We start from the raw sequence: 21,217 nt of genomic DNA, 5'->3' as shown, positions 1-21,217 counted from the left end.
GCAACCTCTGCCTCCCGGGTTAAAGCGATTCTCCTGCCCCATCCTCCCAGTAGCTGGGACTACAGGTGCCCGCTACCATGCCTGGCTAATTTTTTGTATTTTTAGTAGAGACGGAGTTTCACCATGTTGGCCAGGCTGGTCTCAAACTCCTGGGAAGTAGCTTTTTTCCTTGTGATTTAGTCTTAAAAAAAAAAGAAAGTAGCTGATTATTTTCATTTTCTCCCATAGATTTATATAGGACTTTTGGCACCTACTACTATTGGATTCCAGGGAAATTGAAGGAGACCATAAAACAAATGAACCAAGTTATAAATGAGTATTGCTGAAAAAAGCCCAGAAATAGTCAATCATGCTTAGTTTGATGGTTTGTGTTTTTGTGGACACACATCATAACTTCATATATTGCATACATAGAGGAATCATTTTCTGTAAGAAAAATAGTCTATGAAGGGTACTTACATATATCATTATTCATGTTTTTACAAAATGAATTATAGCTTTCTGCAAAGAGGTTGTTCTGCAAACTGAACAATTTTTAGAATAGCTGCCCCAGGAAACCCTCACTGTAAGTGATACAAAAATTGCAACAGGACCCCATACCATCTCTTGCTGACCCCATACTGTCCTGAGGAACACTGGAAGATAAATCACCTTAGAGATGAAGAAGAGTCCTTTGGTGGCCCTGTGGCCTATGTGGTTAGGCAGTTCTTTTTTTTTTTTTTTTTTTTTGAGACGGATTCTTGCTTTGTTGCCCAGGCTGGAGTGCAGTGGTGTGATCTTGGCTCACTGCAACCTCTGCCTCCTGGCTCAAGCGATTCTCCTGCCTCAGCCTCATGAGTAGCTGGGACTACAGGCGCGTGCCACCATGCGAGGCTAATTTTTGTATTTTTAGTAGAGACAGGGTTTCATTATGTTGGCCAGGATGGTCTCCATCTCTTGACCTCGTGATCCACCCGCCTCAGCCTCCCAAAGTGCTGGGATTACAGGCGTGAGCCACTGCACCTAGCCATGGTTAGGGAGTTCTTTTCATTCATCCATTAAAATGAAAGAAAGTGAAGGCTGGTGCTGGATGCTTAGCTTCACCTCTGCTTTCTGTTACCCTTGGCTGTTCTGCATCTGCCATCATTCCAGATTATGTATAATTAGACAAAACTCTGCTTCTGTGTACGTGTGTGAGTGTATGTGAACAGAGGGACTTAACAGTGAAAATACTTGTACTAGATTGGAGACACTTATAACACCTGCTATATCTTTTCTTTCTCTAAACATTCTACTAGAAATTCCCTGGTCTCACAAGCTATATTTTAAAAAATATTATGTTTTTGTTTTTATTTATTTTTATTTGTTTATTTTTTGAGACAGAGTCTCGCTGTGTCGCCCAGGCTGGAGTGCAGTGGTGCAATCTTGGCTCACTGCAACCTCCACCTCCTGGGTTCAAAAGATTCTCCCACTTCAGCATCTCAAGTAGCTGGGACTACAGGTGCGTGCCACCATGCCCAGCTAATTTTTTGTATTTTTAGTAGAGACTGGGTTTCACCATATTGGCCAGGCTGATCTCGAACTCCCAACTTCAGGTGATCCACCCATCTCCATCTCCCAAAGATTACAGGCATGAGCCACTGTGCCTGGCCTTGTTTTTATTGATTTTTGATTAAAAATTTTAAATTTTAAAAATCTACCTGTTGCAAAATAATACCAGTTTTATTACCAAGGATATAATTTATTTAAAGAATAGTTTATGATTTACTTGCAGTTTTTTTGTTCTTAAGATAAAAGGACAGTCAAAATATGAGGTTTTTAACCCACTCAAAAAAATGTTCAGCCAGGCGCAGTGGCCCATGCCTATAGTCTCAGTTACTCAGGAAGTTGAGGCGGGAGGATTGCTTGAGCCCAGGGGTTCAGGGCTGTAGTGAGCTATGATCATGCCACTGCACTCCATCCTGGGTAACATAGCAAGAAGTCCTCTATACCCCGCCTGCCAAAAAAAAAGTCTCTGGACAGTTTAACTCAACATAGGTAAATTAACTTGTTTCATTATGTTATCTGTTTTTAGATACTGGTTTTTAAATTTTGATTTAATTTGTTTCATAAATTTATAAAGCATATACGTGGTTCCAAAGTCAAAGCTATGGAAAAAGGTACAGTTAGAGAAACATCTTCTGTTCATGTCCTCTCCACACTCTTCTCTCCTTCCCTGATTAGAAGCCTTTTTAATTGTTTTTAGTTTACCCTTCCATGTTTTATTTTTTATTTTATTTATTTATTTATTTTTGAGACAGAGTCTCGCTCTGTTGCCCAGGCTGGAGCGCAGTGGGGCAATCTTGGCTCACTGCAGCCTTCGCCTCCCAGGTTCAAGTGATTCTCCTGCCTCAGCCTCCAGGAGTAGATGGGATTACAGGTGTGCGCCACCACGCCTGGCTAATTTTTGTGTTTTTAGTAGAGATGAGGTTTCACCACGCTGGCCAGGCTGCTCTTGAACTCCCAACCTCAGGTGGTCCACCCACCTTGGCCTCCCAAAGTACTGGGATTACAGGCGTGAGCCACCGTGCCTGGCCTTCCGTGTTTTAAAAGTGTAAGTAAATATATTCTCTCTCTCTCTCTCTCACTCATGTAATGGCTGAAACCTATAATCCCAGTACTTTGGGAGGCTGAAGTGGGTGGATCATTTGAGCTCAGGAGTTCGAGACCAGCGTGGGCAACATGGTGAAAGCCTGTCTCTACTAAAAATACAAAAATTAGCCAGGCGTGGTGGTGCAAGCCTGTAGTCCCAACTATTCAAGAGGCTGATGTTGGGGGATCACTTGAGCCCTGGAGGTTGAGGCTGCAGTGAGCCAAGATGGTGCCACTGCACTCTAGCCTGGGTAACAGAGTGAGACCCTGTCTCAAAAACAAAGAAAAAGGTGTCCCTTTTATTTTAAAAAGGGGATGGCATATAAATGTGTATATAGTATATAATATAAATTATATACAATGTTTTATATTATATGACATATCACATATAAATTATACATAATATATTACATGTAAATACTTATGTAAATATATTCATATAAATACTTATATTTAATATATATTTTTAAGATAAAGAAGTCAGGTAAAAACTAAGGAAATCTGGATAAAGTATAGACTTTAGTTAACAATAATGTATCAATATTGGTTTATTGTACCAATGTATTTTATGAATATGGGATGTTAATAATAGGGAAATGGGGGTGCAGTGGCATGTGCTTATAGTCCTAGTTTCCTCAGCCTTCGGGAGGCTGAGGCAGGCGGATCATTGAGCCCAGGAGTTAGGGTTGTTCTTCTTGGAGCTGAACTCCTGGGTTCAAGTGATCCTCCCGTCTCAGTCTCCCACCTCCCAAGTAGCTGAGATTACAGGTGCACGACACTGTAATCAGTGGACATGTTTTCAAGTGGGTTTAAAACTTGGCATTTTGACTGTCCTTTTATCTTAAGGACAAAAAACTGCAAAAAAATTATAAGCTGTTTTTTATAAGTGTATTATTGGTAATAATACTGGTATTACTTTGAAAAAGGTAGATTAAACATAAATATTAGATAATATACTAATTTATATACATATAAAATATATTTGTATGCTACCCCCTTTTTAAATAAAAGGTACACTTTTTTTTTATTTTTAAAGTAGACACAGGGTCTTGCTATGTTGCCCAGGCTGGTCTCAAACTCCTGGCCTAAAGCAGTCCTCCCACTTTGGCCTCCTAAAGTGCTGGGATTATAGGCATGAGCCATCATGGCCAGGACATATGTTTTTCTTTTTAATTTTATTAATTTGGTTTATTTTTTAATTTTATGGAAGCCCTGCTCTCAGATATAACACTTTTTTTCTTTTAATTTAACAAGATATTTTCAATCTCACTCCATACCTCTATATAGAGAAAACACCCATTCCTTTTTAAAGTCTATTTTTACAGCTGGTCAAAGAGTAAATCGTTATGTAATATTGCTAGGCATTTCCCAGATCTCCATAGGCATCATTCCAATTTGCTTTTCCACAGCAATGTATCAGAGTACCTGTTTCACTCTCAACCTCACTGACTTGTTAAACTTTTTGCCAATTGAAATTCTTGCCAGTGAGAAAATGATATCTCAAAAAGTAAGAAATGATATCTCAGTGTAGTTTATTTAAAAATAAACTTTTTGTTTTAGCATAGTTTTGTATTTACAGAAAAATTGTGAACATAGTACAGAGAGTTCCCGTATAACCCCATACCCATTCCCCTGGGGTTTTTTCTGGGGGAGGTAGTGGGGCAGAGTTTCACTATGTTGCCCATGCTGGTCTCAAACTGAGCTCAATGATCCTCCCACCTCACCTTATCAAGTAACTGGGACTACAGACACGTGCCACTGCAGCACCCCCATTTTCCTATTATTAATATCTCACATTAATACAATACATTTAATAATTAATAAACCAATATTGATATATTATTGTTAGCTAAGGGCTATATCTGCTGGGCACAGTGGGTCTTGCCTGTAATCCCAGCACTTTGGGAGGCCGAGGTGGGCAGATCACCTGAAATCAAGAGTTCGAAACCACCCTGGCCAACATGGCAAAACCCCGTCTCTACTAAAAAAATACAAAAATTAGCCAGGCGTGGTGGCATGTGACTTAGTCCCAGCTACTCAGGAGGCCGAGACAGGAGAATCACTTGAACTTGGTGGGTGGAGTTGCAGTGAGCCAATATCATGCCACTGCACTCCAGTCTAGGAGACACAGCGAGACTCCATTAAAAAAAAAATTATATACTTTATCCAGATTTCCTTAGTTTTTCTTAATGTCCTTTTACTGTTCCAAGATCCCATTTAGGATACCATATTGCATTTAGTTGTCATGTCTCCTTAAGCTACTCTTGACTGTGACAGTTTTTTGGTTTTAACAGTTTTGAGGAGTACTAGTTAGGTATTTTGTAGAATGTCCTTTACTTGAGATTTCTTTATTATGTTTCTTATGATTAGATCAGAGTTATTGGTTTGGGGGAGGAAGGTCACAGAGGCAAAGTGCCATCCTTATCAAATTTTATCAACGGTACGTGCCACCTTTCTTTACAGTCATGTACAGTTGACCCTCAGGATTGGCTCCAGGGTACCCTGCAGACACCAAAGTCCACAGATGCTCAAATCCCTTACATAAAATGATATAATACAGTTGGCCCTCCATATCTGTGGGTTTCAATTCACGATTGGTTGAATTCTCAGATGTGAAACCCTCAGATACAGAGGGCCAACCGTATTGTGTAGCTATCCCTGAACTCTTTATTCTGTCCCATTAAAATCTTTGTCTATCTTTGTACCATGTTGTTGTACATAATGTAGCTTTATAATTAGTCTCAATATCTTTTAGGGCAAGTTCTACCACTTTGTTTTTCTCCAAGGGTGTCTGAGAGAGTCTTGACCCTTTGCATTCTCATATAAATTTTGAAATCAGATTTTCAGATTCCACAAAATACTTTTTGGAATTTTGATTGAGATAATGTTGAATCTATAGATAAATTTGGGGCCAGGAATGATGACTTATGCCTGTAATTCCAGCACTTCAGAAGGCTGAGGAAGGAGAGTTGCTTTAGGTGAGGGGTTCAAGACCATCTTGGACAACACTGTGTAAAAACTCTAGCCAGGCGTGGTGGCTCACACCTGTAATCCCAGCACTTTGGAAGGCCAAGGTGAGTGGATTACGAGGTCAAGAGATCGAGACCATCCTGGCCAACATGGTAAGACCCCATCTCTACTAAAAATACAAAAATTAGCTGGGCATGGTGGCACGTGCCTGTAGTCCTAGCTACTCGGGAGGCTGAGGCAGGAGAATCGCTTGAACCCAGAAGGCAGAGGTTGCAGTGAGCCAAGATCACGCCATTGCACTCCAGCCTGGTGACAGAGAGAGACTCCGTCTCAAAAAAAAAATTAAAAAAAAAAAAACTCTCTATAAAAGTTTTTATAGAGAGTTGTGAGTCTTCATCTCTATAAAAACTTTTTAAAAAATTAGCCAGGCGTGGTGGTGTGCACTTGTAGCTTGTAGTCTTAGTTACGCAAGAGAATCACTTAAGCTCAGGAGTTCGAGGTTACAGTGAGCTATGATCTTGCCACTGCACTCCAGCCTGGGCAACATAACAAGACACTGTCTGTATTAAAAAAAAAAACATGGGAGAGAGTTGATATGTTAACAATATTGAGTCTCCCAATCCACTTATTTACATCTCCTCTAATACTTCCCAGCTTCATTCATTAGCATTTTCTCTGCAGAGGTTTTGTATATCTTTTGTTAATTTATTCATAGGTAATTGATCTATTTTAAAACTATTTATTTATTTATTTATTTATTTTGAGATGGAGTCTCGCTCTGTCACCCAGGCTGGAGTGCAGTGGTGCGATCTCAGCTCACTGCACCCTCCACCTCCTGGATTCAAGCGATTCTCCTGCCTCAGCCTCCTGAGTAGCTGGGATTACAGGTGCCCACCACCGTGTCTGGCTAGTTTTTGTATTTTTAGTAGAGATAGGGTTTCACCATGTTGTCCAGGCTGCTCTCAAACTCCTGACCTCAGGTGATCTGCTCACCTCGGCCTCCCAAAGTACTGGGATGACAGGCGTGAGCCACCGCGCCTGGCCAAAACTTTTTATTATGAAAATTTTAAACCAGTACCAAAGGAGACTGGGCCAGGAGTGTTGGCTCATGCTTGTAATACCAGCATTTTGGGAGGCTGAGGTGGGTGGATCACTTGAGCCCAGGAGTTCAAGCCTGGGCCACGTGACAAAACCCTGTCTCTTCAAAAAATACAAAATAAATTAGCTGCGTGTGGTAATATGCACCTGTTGTCCCAGCTATTTGGGGGGCTGAGGTGGGAGAATCACTTGAGTCTAGGAGGTTGAGGCTTCTGTGAGCCGAGATCATGTCACTGCGCTCCAGCCTGGGTGACAAAGTGAAACCTTGTCTTAAAAAAATAATCAATGACTGGGAGCGGTGGCTCACACCTGTAATCCAAGCACTTTGGGAGGCCAAGGCGGGTGGGTCACCTGAGGTCAGGAGTGCAAGACCAGCCTGGCCAACATGGTGAAACCCCATCTCTACTAAAAATACAAAATTAGCCGGGCATGGTGGCGCATGCCTGTAATCCCAGCTACTCAGGAGGCTGAGGCAGGAGAATCACTTGAACCTGGAAGGCAGAAGTTGCAGTGAGCTGAGATGGCGTCACTGCACTCCAGCCTGGGCAACAGAGCAAGACTCAATCTCAAAAAAAATAAATAAATAAAAATAAATGCATAAACAAATAATAATTTTCTTATATTAGCTGGGCACAGTGGCTCACAGCTGTAATTCCAGCACTTTGGGAGGTGGAAGGATTGCTGGAGCCCAGGAGTTTGAGATCAGCCTGGGCAAGGTGGAGAGACCCCGTCTCTACAAAAAAATCCAAAAATTAGCCAGCCATGGTGATGTATGCTTCTGGTCCCGCTATTGGAAAGGCTAACATGAGAAGATTGCTTGAGGCTGGGAAGTCGAGGTTTCAGTGAGCTGTGTTCACGCACTCCAGCCTGGGTGATAGAGGGAGATCTTGTCTCAAAAAATGAAAGAAAAAAGTAATAATTCCCTAATATCAAACACCTATTCAGTATTAAAATTTCCGCTTGTCTTGTAAGTGTCATACTTTTTTTGTATGTTTGGATCAGCCTGTTTGGATCAGGATTCAAATAAGGTTCATACATTGTGACTGACCAATATGTCTGTTAAATCTCTTTTAACTCATAACTTCCTCTTTCATAACTTTTTTATTCCTTGAATAAAATTTACTCAATTTACTTCAATTTACTCATTGAAGAAACAGGTTATTTTTCCTGTAGAGTTTCCCAAAGAGAGTTTGTAGAGTGCATTCTAGAAGTGTCGTTTAGCATGTTCTGCTTTCATCCATATTTCTTTTTGTTGTTGTTGTTGTTTTGTTTTTTTGAGAGGGAGTTTTGCTCTTGTTGCCCAGTCTGGAGTGCAATCGCCCGATCTTGGCTCACTGCAACCTGCGCCTCCCAGGTTTAAGTGATTCTCCTGCCTTAGCCTCCAGAGTAGCTGGGATTACAGGCTTGTGCCACCATGCCCGGCTAAATGTTTGTATTTTTAGTAGAAATGGGGTTTCACCATGTTGGTCCGGCTGGTCTCGAACTCCTGACCTCAGGTGATCCACCGCCTCAGCCTCCCAAAGTGCTGGGATTACAGGAGTGAGCCACTGCGCCTGGCCTCATCCATATTTCATTAGCAGTTAGATCTAGAAGGTAACTGTTGGGTGTTTTTTTTGTTTGTTTTTTGTTTTTGTTTTTGTTTTTTGAGACTGAGTCTCACTCTGTCATCCAGGCTGGAGTGCAATGGCATGATCTCGGCTCACTGCAACCTCTGCCTCCTGAATTCAAGCGATTCCCCTGCCTCAGCCTCCTGAGTAGCTGGGATTACAACTGTGTGCCACAATGCCTGGCTAATTTTTGTATTTTTAGTAGCGACAGAGTTTCGCCATGTTTGCCAGGCTGCTCTTGAACCCCATATCTCAGGTGATCTGCTCACCTCGGCCTCCCACGGTGCTGGGATTACAGGCATGAGCCACTGCACCTGGCCTAATTGCTAGTTTTTATACTATTGTAAGTAACATCTTTCTCAAAATTTCATTTTTTGTTTATTGCCATATATCAAAATACCTTTGATTTTTGTATCCACAATCTTGGTAACTCTTTTAATTGATTTGGGGAGTTTATTTACATAATTTTTTTTTCTTTTTTCATTTTCTTTCTTTTTTGAGATGGAGTCTCGCTCTGTTGTCCAGGCTGGAGTGCAGTGGCGTGATCTCGACTCACTGCAACCTCGGCATTCCGGGTTCAAGGGATTCTCCTGCCTCAGCCTCCCAAGTAGCTGGGACTATATACAAATACATACATAAATGTGGTATGTGTAGGCACACGCCACCACACTGGCTAAGCTAATCTTTCTATTTTTAGTAGATATGGTGTTTCACCATGTTGGCCAGGCTGGTCTCCTGTCTCGGCCTCCTGAAGTGCTGGGATTACAGGCGTGAACCACCATGCCCAGCATTGTAGATTCTTTTGTATTTCCTATATATGCAATTACATCACCTATGAATAATGATGGCTTTGTTTCTCCCTTTCCAGTGTGTAACCCTGTTTTTCCTTCCCTTACTGTGCTTGCTATGACACCCAGTGCATGTTGAACAGAAATAGAGATAGCAGATGTTTTGCCTTCTTTCTGATTTCTCTCTCCAACTTTTTACCTCACATAATGATTGTTGCTATAGTTTTCTAAAATCTACCTTTTATGGAATCAAGTGTCCATCTAGACTTAAATTGCTAAGAGGTGTTTTTTTAATGATGAACGACTATAGGATTTTAAGAGCTTCATTTTCTTCATCTATTGAGACAATCATGTATTTCTCCTCTATTCTGTTAATGTGACAGATTATATTGATTGATTTTTCTGAAAAATCATTCAGATTATAAACTACTTATACTTTGCTAGTATAAAACCACGAAGTAACAGGGTGGTCAGAGCATAAAAGAGCTAGCCATGGTAAGACTCGGGGAGAAATTTTTTTTTTTTGAGACAGAGTCTTGTGCTGTTGCCCAGGCTGGAGTGCAGTGGCGCGATCTCAGCTCACTGCAAGCTCCACCTCCCGGGTTCGTGCCATTCTCCTGCCTCAGCCTCCCAAGTAGCTGGGATTACAGGCGCCCGCCACCACGCCCGGCTAATTTTTTGTATTTTTGGTAGAGGCGGGGTTTCACTGTGTTAGCCAGAATGGTCTTGATCTCCCGACCTTGTGATCCGCCCACCTTGGCCTCCCAAAGTGCTGGAATTACAGGCATGAGCCACCTCGCCCAGGTGAAATCATTCTATATTTACACAAACTCTCATAAATAAGAATAAAAAAAATGGTCCTCAATTCATTTTGTATTAATATAAAACCTGTAAGGATGGTACAGAAAAAGTGAATAAATTGATTCAAATTATTATTGAAACAAAATATTTAACAAAGGGAATTTAGCAATATATAAAAGGTAATACATCTTACTATTGCTAACTATATTAAGCTGTGACTTCCTTTTTTTTTTCAGTTAGGCCCATTTTTTGTCTCAGTGTACTTATTTTTATACGTAATTATTTATCTGTTCACTTCTTTTGATTCACTCCTAAGATTTTTTCAGAATATTTTCTTTTTCTTTCTTTCTTTTTTTTTTTTTTTTGATGGAATTTTGCTCTTGTTGCCCAGGCTGGAGTGCAATGGTGCGATCTCGGCTCACTGCAACCTCCACCTCCCAGGTTCAAGCGATTCTCCTTCCTTAGCCTCCCGAGTAGCTGGGATTACAGGCATGTGCCACCATGCCAGGATAACTTTTTTTTGTATTTTTGGTAGTGATGGGGTTTCTCCATGTTGGTCAGGCTGGTCTCGAACTCCCGACCTCAGGTGACCCACCCTCCTCGGCCTCCCAAAATACTGAGATTACAGGCGTGAGCCCCCATGCCCAGCCCCAGAATATTTTCATGAGGGAAACCACTTGAATATTGTTTAGATATGGATGCTTTGGGTAAAGTGCTTTTTTGTTTTTCTTTTTGAAATTAAGAAGAAACATGGCGGCTATCCTTCTCTCACATCGAAAAGGAAATTTTGAACAATCATGGAAAATCTAAAACGTGCTGTGAAATCAAAGAAGCGAAATGTTGCAGGTAACAGCCTTATTTTGTTAAATGACAGATTATCTATGGTATGCTTAATTATTTGTTGACTCCACACCTCAGACCTGAAGAGCTGAGCTGGGTTGGGTCTGGGGGGCAGGGCAGGATTGGGTTGAGCTGGGGAGAGTGTATGAAACCAGAGAAGCTAGATCCAAAGGGCCAAGGAAAGGGTGTTGTTAGAAGGCAAGGCCGGGGAATAGTAGTTCTGAACCCTGGATCAGATGAATGTGTTTTTGTATAGATGTATCAGTAGGACAGAGTGAGACGGTATGAGCACTAGCCATGACAATTCGATGGGTCTTAGTATTCTGCTTGTTTAAAAGTAATGGATATGAATGCCATATAATTGGAGGAGGCCAAAAGGTCGCTCTTGTTAGATACTGGGCTTGCTTTGGGATAGTTGGGTTGTGTTGACGGCTAGGGATTGATTGGCCAAACTGAAAACAACACTAAGTGAGTAATTTTTTTTTTTGAGACAGACTTTCATTCTGTCACCCAGACTGGAGTGCAGTGGCACAATTACGGCTCACCACAGCCTCGATCTCCTGGGCTCAAGCAATCATCCTATCTCAGCCCCCCAAGTAGCTGAGATTACAGGTGCATGTCACCATGCTCGGCTAATTTAAAAAAAAATTTTGTAGAGGGCCTGTTGGCTCACACCTGTAATCCCAGCCTAGCAACATGGTGAGACCCCACCTCCATAAAAAATTTAAAAATTAGCCAGGCATGGTGACTGGTGCCTGTGGTCCCAGCTACTTGGAAGGCTGAGGTAGGAGAATGGCTCGAGCCCAGAAAATCAAGGCTGCAGTGAGCCATGATCATGCCACTGCACTGCAACCTGGGTGACATAGTGACACCCTGTCTCAAAAAAATTTTTTTTTATTGGTAGAGATGGTGGTCTCCCTTTGTTGCCCAGGCAGGCTGGTCACCAACTCCTGGGTTCAAGTAATCTTCCCGCCTTGGCCTCCCAAAGTCTTGGAAGTACGGGGATGAGACACTGCACCCCACCATTTTTTTTTGTGATGGCATACACACCATAAAGAACTAAGATTGAAAAGGAATTGTTCATTTGAGTTTCTAAAGTTGGCCAGTATTGGCCAGGCATGGTGGCTCAAGGCCTGCAATCCCAGCACTTTGGGAGGCCGGGGCAGGTGGATCACCTGAGGTCAGGAATTCGAGACCAGCCTGGCCTACGTGGCGAAACCCCGTCTCTACTAAAAATACAAAAATTAGCTGGGCGCAGTGGCACGTGCCTGTAATCCCCGCTACTCAGGAGGCTGAGGCAAGAGAATCACCTGAACCCGGGAGACAGAGGTTGCAATAAGCTGAGATCATGCCACTGCACTCCAGCCTGGGCAACAGAGCAAGACTCCATCTTAAATAAATAAATAAATAAAGTAAGTAAGTTGGCCAGTATAAAGATCACAAAAGTTAAAAAGTCAAAACAAAAATGCCCAGCATGCAGACACAGAGGTTCTTTAAGATCTCATATGCAGGCTTTGAAGCAAGCATTAAGAAAACTATATTGTTGGCCAGGCACAGTGGCTCACGCCTGTAATCCCAGCACTTTGGGAGGCCGAGGCAGGTAGATCACCTGAGGTCAGGAGTTCGAGACCAGCCTGGCCAACGTTATGAAACCCCGTCTCTACAAAAATGCAAAAATTAGCCGGGCGAGGTGGCATGCGCCTGTAATCCCAGCTACTTAGGAGGTTGAGGCAGGAGAATCGCTTGAACCCAATAGGCAGAGGTTGCAGTGAGCTGAGATCACACCACTGCACTCCAGCCTGGGCAACAGAGCGAGACTCCATCTCAAAAAAAAAGGAAAAAGAAAAAAAAGAAAAAGAAATATTGTTGATAAGGCTAAATCGTTTCATAAATAGTACATTTTGTCAACTACTAAATAACTAGATGAGATGGCAGATTATCTATGGTACTCTTAATAATGTAAATAATTCTGTGATACAATCAGTGGATTTTTAAAAAGAAAAAATTTATATTAAATTTGCAGTTCAATAAAGTAAAATAATTTTATAACAAAACAAGATTTTGGATCGCTTGAGGGGGGTGAGGGGAGGGTCAGAGGTTGCAGTGAGCCGAGATTGTATCACTGCATCCCAGCCTGGGTGACAGAGTGAGACCCTGTCTCAAAAAAAAAAAATAGTATAAATATCTGTTAGCTTTATACAGTTGAAGAAATTCATAGAATGTATTTAAGCTAAGAATGGGAAAGAGAGGGAAAAATGTGTTTTTGAAACTTCAAACCATATATTTGAAAACATAATCAGATTTTAGTGTGACTGTTGTATTTATGTTATTTATTTTATTTTATTTTATTTTATTTTATTTTATTTTATTTTATTTTATTTTGAGATGGAGTCTCACTTGTTGCCCAGGCTGGAGTGCAGTGGCATGATCTTGGCTCACTGCAACCTCCGCCTCCTGGGTTCAAGTGATTCTCCTGCCTCAGCCTCCCGAGTAGCTGGGATTATAGGTGCACGCCACCACACCTGGCTAATTTTTGTATTTTTAGTAGAGATGGGGTTTCAGCATACTGGCCAGGCTGATCTCGAACTCTTGACCTCGTGATCCGCCTGCCTAGGCCTCCCAAAGTGCTGGGATTACAGGCATGAGCCACCGCGCCCGGCTTTTTTGTTTTTGTTTTTGTTTTTGTTTTTTGTGTGTGACAGAGTTTCGTTCTTGTTGCCCAGGCTGGAGTGCAATGACGCGATCTTGGCTCACTGCAACCTCCGCCTCCTGGCTTCAAGCGATTCTCGTGCCTCAGCCTGCAGAGTAGCTGGGATTACAGGCGTGCGCCACCACGCCCAGCTAATTTTGTATTTTTAGTAGAGACGAGGTTTCACCATATTAGTCAGGCTGGACTCAAACTCTTGATCTTAGGTGATCCCCCCGCCTCAGCCTCCCAAAGTGCTGGGATTACAGGCGTTGTGTCACCACGCCCGGCCTATATTTATGTTATTATATATTTTTATTGTTTATATTTTTGCTATGAGATGCCTAAAATCCTTTGTTGAATGTAAATAAGTAAAAATAAGTGTTTTCCTTTTTTATTCAACAGGAAAGATTGTTTAAAACTAATGAAATACCTTTTAGAACAGCTGAAAGAAAAGTTTAAAGACAAAAAACATCTGGATAAATTCTCTTCTTATCATGTGAAAACTGCCTTCTTTCACGTATGTACCGAGAACCCTCAAGACAGTCAGTGGGACCGCAAAGACCTGGGCCTCTGCTTTGATAACTGCGTGACATACTTTCTTCAGTGCCTCAGGATAGAAAAACTTGAGAATTATTTTATTCCTGAATTCAATCTATTCTCTAGCGACTTAATTGACAAAAGAAGTAAAGAATTTCTGACAAAGCAAATTGAATATGAAAGAAACAATGAGTTTCCAGTTTTTGATGAATTTTGAGATTGTATTTTTAGAAAGATCTAAGAACTAGAGTCACCCTAAATCCTGGAGAATACAAGAAAAATTTGAAAAGGGGCCAGACGCTGTGGCTCACACCTGTAATCCCAGCTCTTTGGAGGCCGAGGCAGGCAGATCACTTGAGGTCAGGAGTTTGAGAGCAGCCTGACCAACATGGTGAAACTCCATCTCTACTAAAAATATAAAAATTAGCCGGGCATGGTGATGCATGCCTGTAATCCCAGCTACTCGGGAGGCTTAGACATGAGACTCACTTGAACCCAGGAGGTGGAGGTTGCAGTGAGTCAAGATGGCACCACTGCACTCCATCCTGGGTGACAGCAAGACTTCCTCTCAAAAAATAAATAAATAAATAAGAAAAATAAATTAGGAAATTATTAAAATAATTTTTTTAAAAAGCAACAAAATAACAAAAATTAGTGACTGTAATAATTGGAATGTTTGAAATTTGTCACAGCAATAATTGACTAAAATGAATGTAAATAATTATTCAGTTTTCAGTTTGTTGTAATAAACTCTAATCAGTATAAAGGATTGACTATCGTAGGAAAAAGATTAGTCAAGGAATAAGAAGCAAAAGTAGTATTTGAAATCTAAAAACATTACCATGTTTGCTTTATCATGCAGGCAAATAAATAAATAAATGACATTTTCAGGTTGGAATAAAAAAAGATAAAGTACATATTGCCTTAATTAAATTCATCAAGTACTTACTGAAAAACAGCTCTCCACCGTGCCTGGCCAGGAAATACATAATCTTTTTTTTTTTTTTTTTTTTTTTTTTTTTTGAGATGGAGTCTCGCTCTGTCGCCCAGGCTGGAGTCCGGTGGCATGATCTTGGCTCACTGCAAGCTCTGCTTCCTGGGTTCACGCCATTCTCCTGCCTCAGCCTTCCGAGTAGCTGGGACTACAGGCGCCCGCCACCACACCTGGCTAATTTTTTGTATTTTTAGTAAAGATGGGGTTTCACCATGTTAGCCAGGATGGTCTTGATCTCCTTACCTTGTGATCCGCCCGCCTCGGCCTCCCAAAGTGCTGGGATTACAGGCGTGAGCCACCGCGCCTGGCTGAAATACATAATCTTAAAAGAAAACATAAGATACTTTATTTTAATATACGTGACTAAATGTAAAACCTAACTTATTTTCTGTTATCTATTTATTTTTACTTTCAGTAACACTTTTTTTATTTTAGGTAGCATTCAGCCTAGAGGCAACTGTTAAATTTTTCCTGTTCATATATTTTGCACATTTTCTTATGGGTTAGTTTTCTTCTCATTGTTTTGGGAAGTTCTTAATATATTTGGGGTATTTATCTTTCATTTGTTGTCTGTGTAACAAATAACTTCTGCCATATGGGTTGTCTGCACATTTTTTGGTGTCTTTTAGTAAACAAGGTTTTTTGTTTTGTATTGTTTTGTTTATTGTAAAGATTTTTAAATTTTAATGGAGTTGATTTCTTTTCTCATTCAAGCTTTTGAGAATAAATTGGAGTTGAATTTTTTATGGTTTTTGCTTTATACATCTTGTTTAACAGCCTACTACGTTTGAACATACTAAGAGAAACATTAGACATTTGAAGAGTTTTGGGGACAATTAATGATAAATAAACCACTATGCAAATAAAATCATCTAAGCAATTTGTTTTTTGGGGGGGGGACAGTCTCACTCTGTCGCCCAGGCTGGAGTGCAGTGGCACGATCTTGGCTCACTGCACCCTCCTCCTCCCGGTTCAAGCAATTCTCCTGCCTCAGCCTCCCAAGTAGCTGGGACTACAGTTGCACGCCACCATGCCTGGCTAATTATTTTTGTATTTTTAGTAGAGACAGAGTTTCACCATGTTGGTCAAGCTGGTCTCGAACTCCTGACCTCAGGTGATACACCCATCTCAGCCTCCCAAAGTGCTGAGATTACAGGTGTGAGCCACCGTGCCAGGCCAATGTAAGCAATTTTTAACTCCATAAGAAAAATGAATGCGTGAAAGAAAAGTCTGATATAAGAATATTGCTCAGCTGTTTAAGTATTGACAAAGTCATAGTAATGTAACCATTGACTATTAATCTTATTGAAGTTATGGACTGTTGTCGACTTTAAAAAAATTAAAAACCAGAGGCGGTGGCTCACCCCTGTAATTCCAGCACTTTGGGAGGCCGAGGCGGGCAGATCATGAGGTCAGGAGTTCAAGACCAGCCTGGCCAACATGGTGAAACCTCATCTCTACTAAAAATACAAAAATTAGATGAGTATGGTGGTACGTGCCTGTAATCCCAGCTACTTGGGAGGCTGAGGCAGGAGAATCGCTTGAACCCAGGAGGCAGAGGTTGCAGTGAGCCAAGACGGTGCCGCTGCACTCCAGCCTGGTGACAGAGCGAGACTCCATCTCAAAAAAAAAAAAAATTAAAAAAAAACTTTTTTAATGTGAAAAGAAAGAAATTATGGTTACCTACTCTGTGGTTAGGATAGGACAATAGGCTTAGTTCCTGTATGGTGACAGTGGTAGGGAGATTACATTAGTTTCCTGTGTAACAATTAACCACAACCTTAGAGGCTTAAAACAACACATATTTATTATCTCACATTTTCAGTGGGCCAAAATTCTGGGTGTGGCTCTGCTCAGAGTCTCTCAAGGCTATAATTAAGATGTCAGCCAGCGCTGTAGCCTCATCTGAGGCTTGACTGGAGAAGGATCCATTTTTGTTGGCAGAATTTAGTTCCTTTACATTTGTAGGACTGAGGGCTTCAGTTTCTTGCTGTCAGCCAGAGGTTTCCCTCAGTTCCTAGAAGCTGTCTTCAGTTCCTTACCATGTGAGCCTCCCAACATAGGCAGCCCACAACAGTAGCTCGATTCTTCAAAGCCAGCAAGGGAGGTACTCCAGCAAGAGGAGTGCTACAAACTTGTTTAACACAATTACACACACATAATTATGTACAGTCCGTTGCCTGTACTGTATTCTATTGATTGGAAGCAAGTCAAAGGTCCCACTCATACCCAAGAGGAGAGGAATCACTCAAGGGTGTTCTTGTTGTCTCAGATGCCAGCGATACAGTTAGGGGGAAAACAGTTCCCATAAGACCACCCTCATTTCTGTCAACAATTGCAATTTCAAGGGATTCCTAAAACCACCCTGAGGTTTGATGAAAGACTCACAGAACTCACTGAAACCACTATGCTCATGGTTGCAGTTTATTATATAGTAAGCATGCAAGTTTAAATCAGCCAAAGGAAGAAGTGCGTAAGGCAGAGTTTAAGAGAGTAGCAAACACAGCACTTTCTGTTGTCTTTTGGTGGAGTCATGGACATGTTATTCTCTTGGCATCAATGTGTGCCAATACACGCAGAATATTGCCAGCCAGGGAAGCTCACCTGAGCCATGTCCAGAGTTCTTACTGCAGCTCATGGTTGGCTGGCCATATGTCTAACCTCAGTCTCCAGCTCCTCTGGAAGGCAAACAGTATAAGCTGATACCATGACCCAAAGACCCCACCATAAATCACATTGTTATACTTTGTGGCACATTCCAAGAATTTAGCCATTACCTTTCAGAAGCCAAGGGCAAAGGTGAGACTTTTCTTTGGGTTAGTTTAAATTCTTTACTACATAGATATGAACCTCAGGAGGTGGGGGGCCACAGGACAACCCTGAGGGCCCGACTGTCACAGGTATGCAAAAACTGAATTAATCTTTCTTATAGTGGGAAGTCAGTAAATGTCAAATTTTTAAAACCAAGAAATTGCAGTATAAGCAAGTTATTAATGGCTAAAAGATGAAAAGGTTACATCTTGGGAGTGGAAAATGAAGGGTGGAAGGGTTCGGGACTACTTTTTTTTTTTAAATAAAATGATTTTATTTAGTTAGTTTGTAAATGTGAATATAGTTGGCAAAAACCAAACCAAAACAGCATAAAACCAAAAAATGACAGTTATATGATTGATCATGCCCAAGTACAACAGCATTTATTAGTAGAATATAAAAAATAAATTTTATGGCTGGGTGCCATGGCTCATGCCTGTAATCCCAGCACTTTGGGAGGACGAGGCGGGCGGATCACCTGAGGTCAGGAGTTCAAGACCAGCCTGATCAACATGGAGAAACCCCGTTTCTACTAAAAATACAAAATTGGCCGGGTGTGGTGGCGCATGCCTGTAATCCCAGCTACTCAGGAAGGCTGAGGCAGAAGAATTGCTTGAACCTGGGAGGCAGAGGTTGCAGTGAGCCGAGATTGTGCCATTGTAGTCCAGCCTGGGCAACAAGAGCGAAATTCCATTTCTAAATAAATTAAATTAAATTAAAAATAATAAAAAATTTTATTATTATTGTTATTTATTTATTTATTTATTTGAGACGGAGTCTTGCTCTGTCACCCAGGCTGGAGTGCAGTGGCGCGATCTTGGCTCACTGCAACCTCCGCCTCCCGAGTTCAAGCGATTCTCCTGCCTTAGCCTCCCAAGTAGCTGGGATTACAGGCACCCACCACCACGCCCACCTAATTTTTTGTATTTTTAGTAGAGACAGGGTTTCACTATGTTGGCCAGGCTGGTCTTGAATGCTTGACCTCATGATCCACCTGCTTTGGCCTTCCAAAGTGCTGAGATTAAGGCGTGAGCCACTGCGCCTGGCCTAAAAATTTTATTATTTTTATGTGCTTTTTTTCCCCCAGCTTTGACTCTCTGGATGCTTTTGAAAGTTTGAGTTCCTAAGAAATTCCACAGCTAGATGTTCCTACGATGTCACTGAGTGAGGTTAAGGTTCTGCTCTTATAGGGAGCATCTTATCCTTGGGGATTCTGGACAACTGGACCCCTAGGAACTTGAAAAACAGCTGCTTTCATTGGTATTCTTTTGACATGGGGAAAATACAGCCATTGTCCATTAAAACACAATCCAATTTGGGTACAAGTACTCTTCAGGTTTTCTAAGTTCTCCACAAGAATACCAAGACTAGGCTACCATCTTTTCTGACAACAGACTACTTTTTAAATAAGCTTTGTAAGTCCAAGATTTCTGGCAGAGAAATGTAAATAAAAAATAAAAACAAAAATAAATAAGTCTTGTAGAACCATTTGCTTCCATACATTACATGTATATTTGACTTTGATAAAAATGAAAACAATTTTTTTTTTTTGAGACAGAATTTCCCTCTTGTTGCCCAGGCTGGAGTGCGATGACCTAATCTTGGCTCACTGCAAACTCCGCCTCCCCGGTTCAAGCGATTCTCCTGCCTCAGCCTCCCGAGTAGCTGGGATTATAAGCGCCCGCCACCACATCTGGCTAATTTTGTACTTTTAGTAGAGACCAGGTTTCTCCATGTTGGTCAGGCTGGGCTCGAACTCCTGACCTCTAGTGATGCGCCCGCCTCGTCCTCCCAAAGTGCTGGTATTACAGGCGTGAGCCACTGTGCACGGCCTGAACACATATTATTTTTAAATTTTTTCATTTTGCCGGGCACGGTGGCCTGAACACATATTACTTTTAAATCTTTTTCATTTTGCCAGGCATGAGGGCGGATGCCTGTAATCCCAGCTACTTGGGAGGCTGAGGCAGGAGAGTCACTTGAACCTGGGAGGCGGAGGTTGTGGGTGAACTGAGATTGTGCCATTGCACTCCAGCCTGGGCAACAAGAGTGAAACTCTGTCTCAAAAAAAAAGTAATATGTGTTCAATGTGAAAAAGTCAGATGTTCACGTTAAAGTGTAAAAAAACAAACAAACAGTGAAAATACAGAGAAATAGCATTATTAATCTAACATTTTATTACTGGGTAGTGCCATGCAATTCCAGGCTCCTGGTGTCTTGTTTTGTTTGTTCATTTTTGAGATGGAGTCTCACTCTGTCACCCAGGCTGGAGTGCAGTGGCCCGATCACAGCTCACTGCAACCTCTGCCTCCTGGCATCCAGTGGTTCTCCTGCCTCAGCCTCCTGATTGGGACTGCAGGCCTGCGCCACCATGCCTGGCTAATTTTCATATTTTTAGTAGAGACGGGGTTTCACCACGTTGGGCAGGCTGGTCTCGAACTCCTGACCTCCAGTGTTCTGCCTGCCTCGGTCTCCCGAAGTGCTGGGATTACAGACGTGAGCCACCGTGCCTGGCCTGGCACTTGGTGTCTTGAACAAAGACTTGGATGAGACACACACAGATAGTAAATAAAGCAAAGCAGCAAAAGCTTATTAAGCACTCTCACAAAGGGGAGAGCTGACTGACTTCTGTGAGATGAGATCAGCCTGGTTTGTTACATTTCATGGCCTTTTTTTCCCTCACTTGCTTACCCTCACTTTATTTCTTGTAAGCTAATTGCTCATCTTTGCTTAACCTTACTTTTTTTTTTTTTTTTTTTTTGAGACAGGGTCTCACTCTGTCACCCAGACTGGAGTGCAGTAGCGTGATCTCGGCTCACCGCAACCTCTGCCTCCCAGGCTTAAGTGATTCTCCTGCCTCAGCCTCCTGAGTAGCTGGGATTACAGGCATGCCCCACCACCCCTGGGTAATTTTTATATTTTTAGTAGAGATGGAGTTTCACTATGTTGGCCAGGCTAATCTTGAACACCTGACCTCAAATGATCCACCCGCCTCGGCCCCCCAAAGTGTTAGGATTACAGATGTGAGTCACCGCACCCAGCTGCTCATCTTTACTTTCATTTTTTTGTGACCAAATTCCTACTGCAAGTCCTTGTGACTTATTTTTTATCCTGTATGTTTTAACTCACTGCTTACTCCCTTATTTCCTATGTTCTGCTTCTGCTATCTTACATGTTTTGTTTTTGCTATCACTTAAGCTAGCCTACATCAAAGGGTTCCCTTTGTCCCTGACTTCCTCTGCTATTCTCCTGCCTCAATTTTTCTCTGACTGATTTTAGGATTTTTGTCTTTGGTATTCTGGAGTTTTATTATGAGATGTCTGTGTATATCTTTATTAAGCAGCTGGGACCACAGGCATGTGCCACCACGCCCAGCTAATTTTTGTATTTTTAGAGACAAGGTTTCATCGTGTTAGCCAGGACGGTCTTGATCTCTTGATGTCGTGATCCTCCCGCCTCGGCCTCCCAAAGT

At 41.7% G+C, this 21,217-nt stretch overlaps 1 protein-coding gene across 3 annotated transcripts in view; it reads left to right on the top strand.

Annotated features, from left to right (window-relative positions):
• Positions 1-15,678, top strand: part of CGAS (cyclic GMP-AMP synthase) — a 28,237-nt gene extending 12,559 nt beyond the window's left edge. For 2 of the 3 annotated variants that reach the window (XM_009451552.5, XM_009451553.5), the window contains 2 exons: positions 10,618-10,720; positions 13,806-15,678. In XM_009451552.5, coding sequence (XP_009449827.1) covers positions 10,618-10,720; positions 13,806-14,157 — 455 coding nt within the window. In that variant the 3' untranslated portion in view covers positions 14,158-15,678. The remainder of the gene's footprint in view (positions 1-10,617; positions 10,721-13,805) is intronic. The other variant, XR_010157732.1, reaches the window with a different exon arrangement.
• The last annotated feature ends 5,539 nt before the right edge of the window (positions 15,679-21,217 follow it).

Source organism: Pan troglodytes, chromosome 5 (genome assembly GCF_028858775.2).
Source record: "Pan troglodytes isolate AG18354 chromosome 5, NHGRI_mPanTro3-v2.0_pri, whole genome shotgun sequence".
Taxonomy (NCBI): domain Eukaryota; kingdom Metazoa; phylum Chordata; class Mammalia; order Primates; family Hominidae; genus Pan; species Pan troglodytes.
Note: the sequence above shows the minus strand (reverse complement) of the source record. Positions and strands in the feature narration are given on the sequence as shown.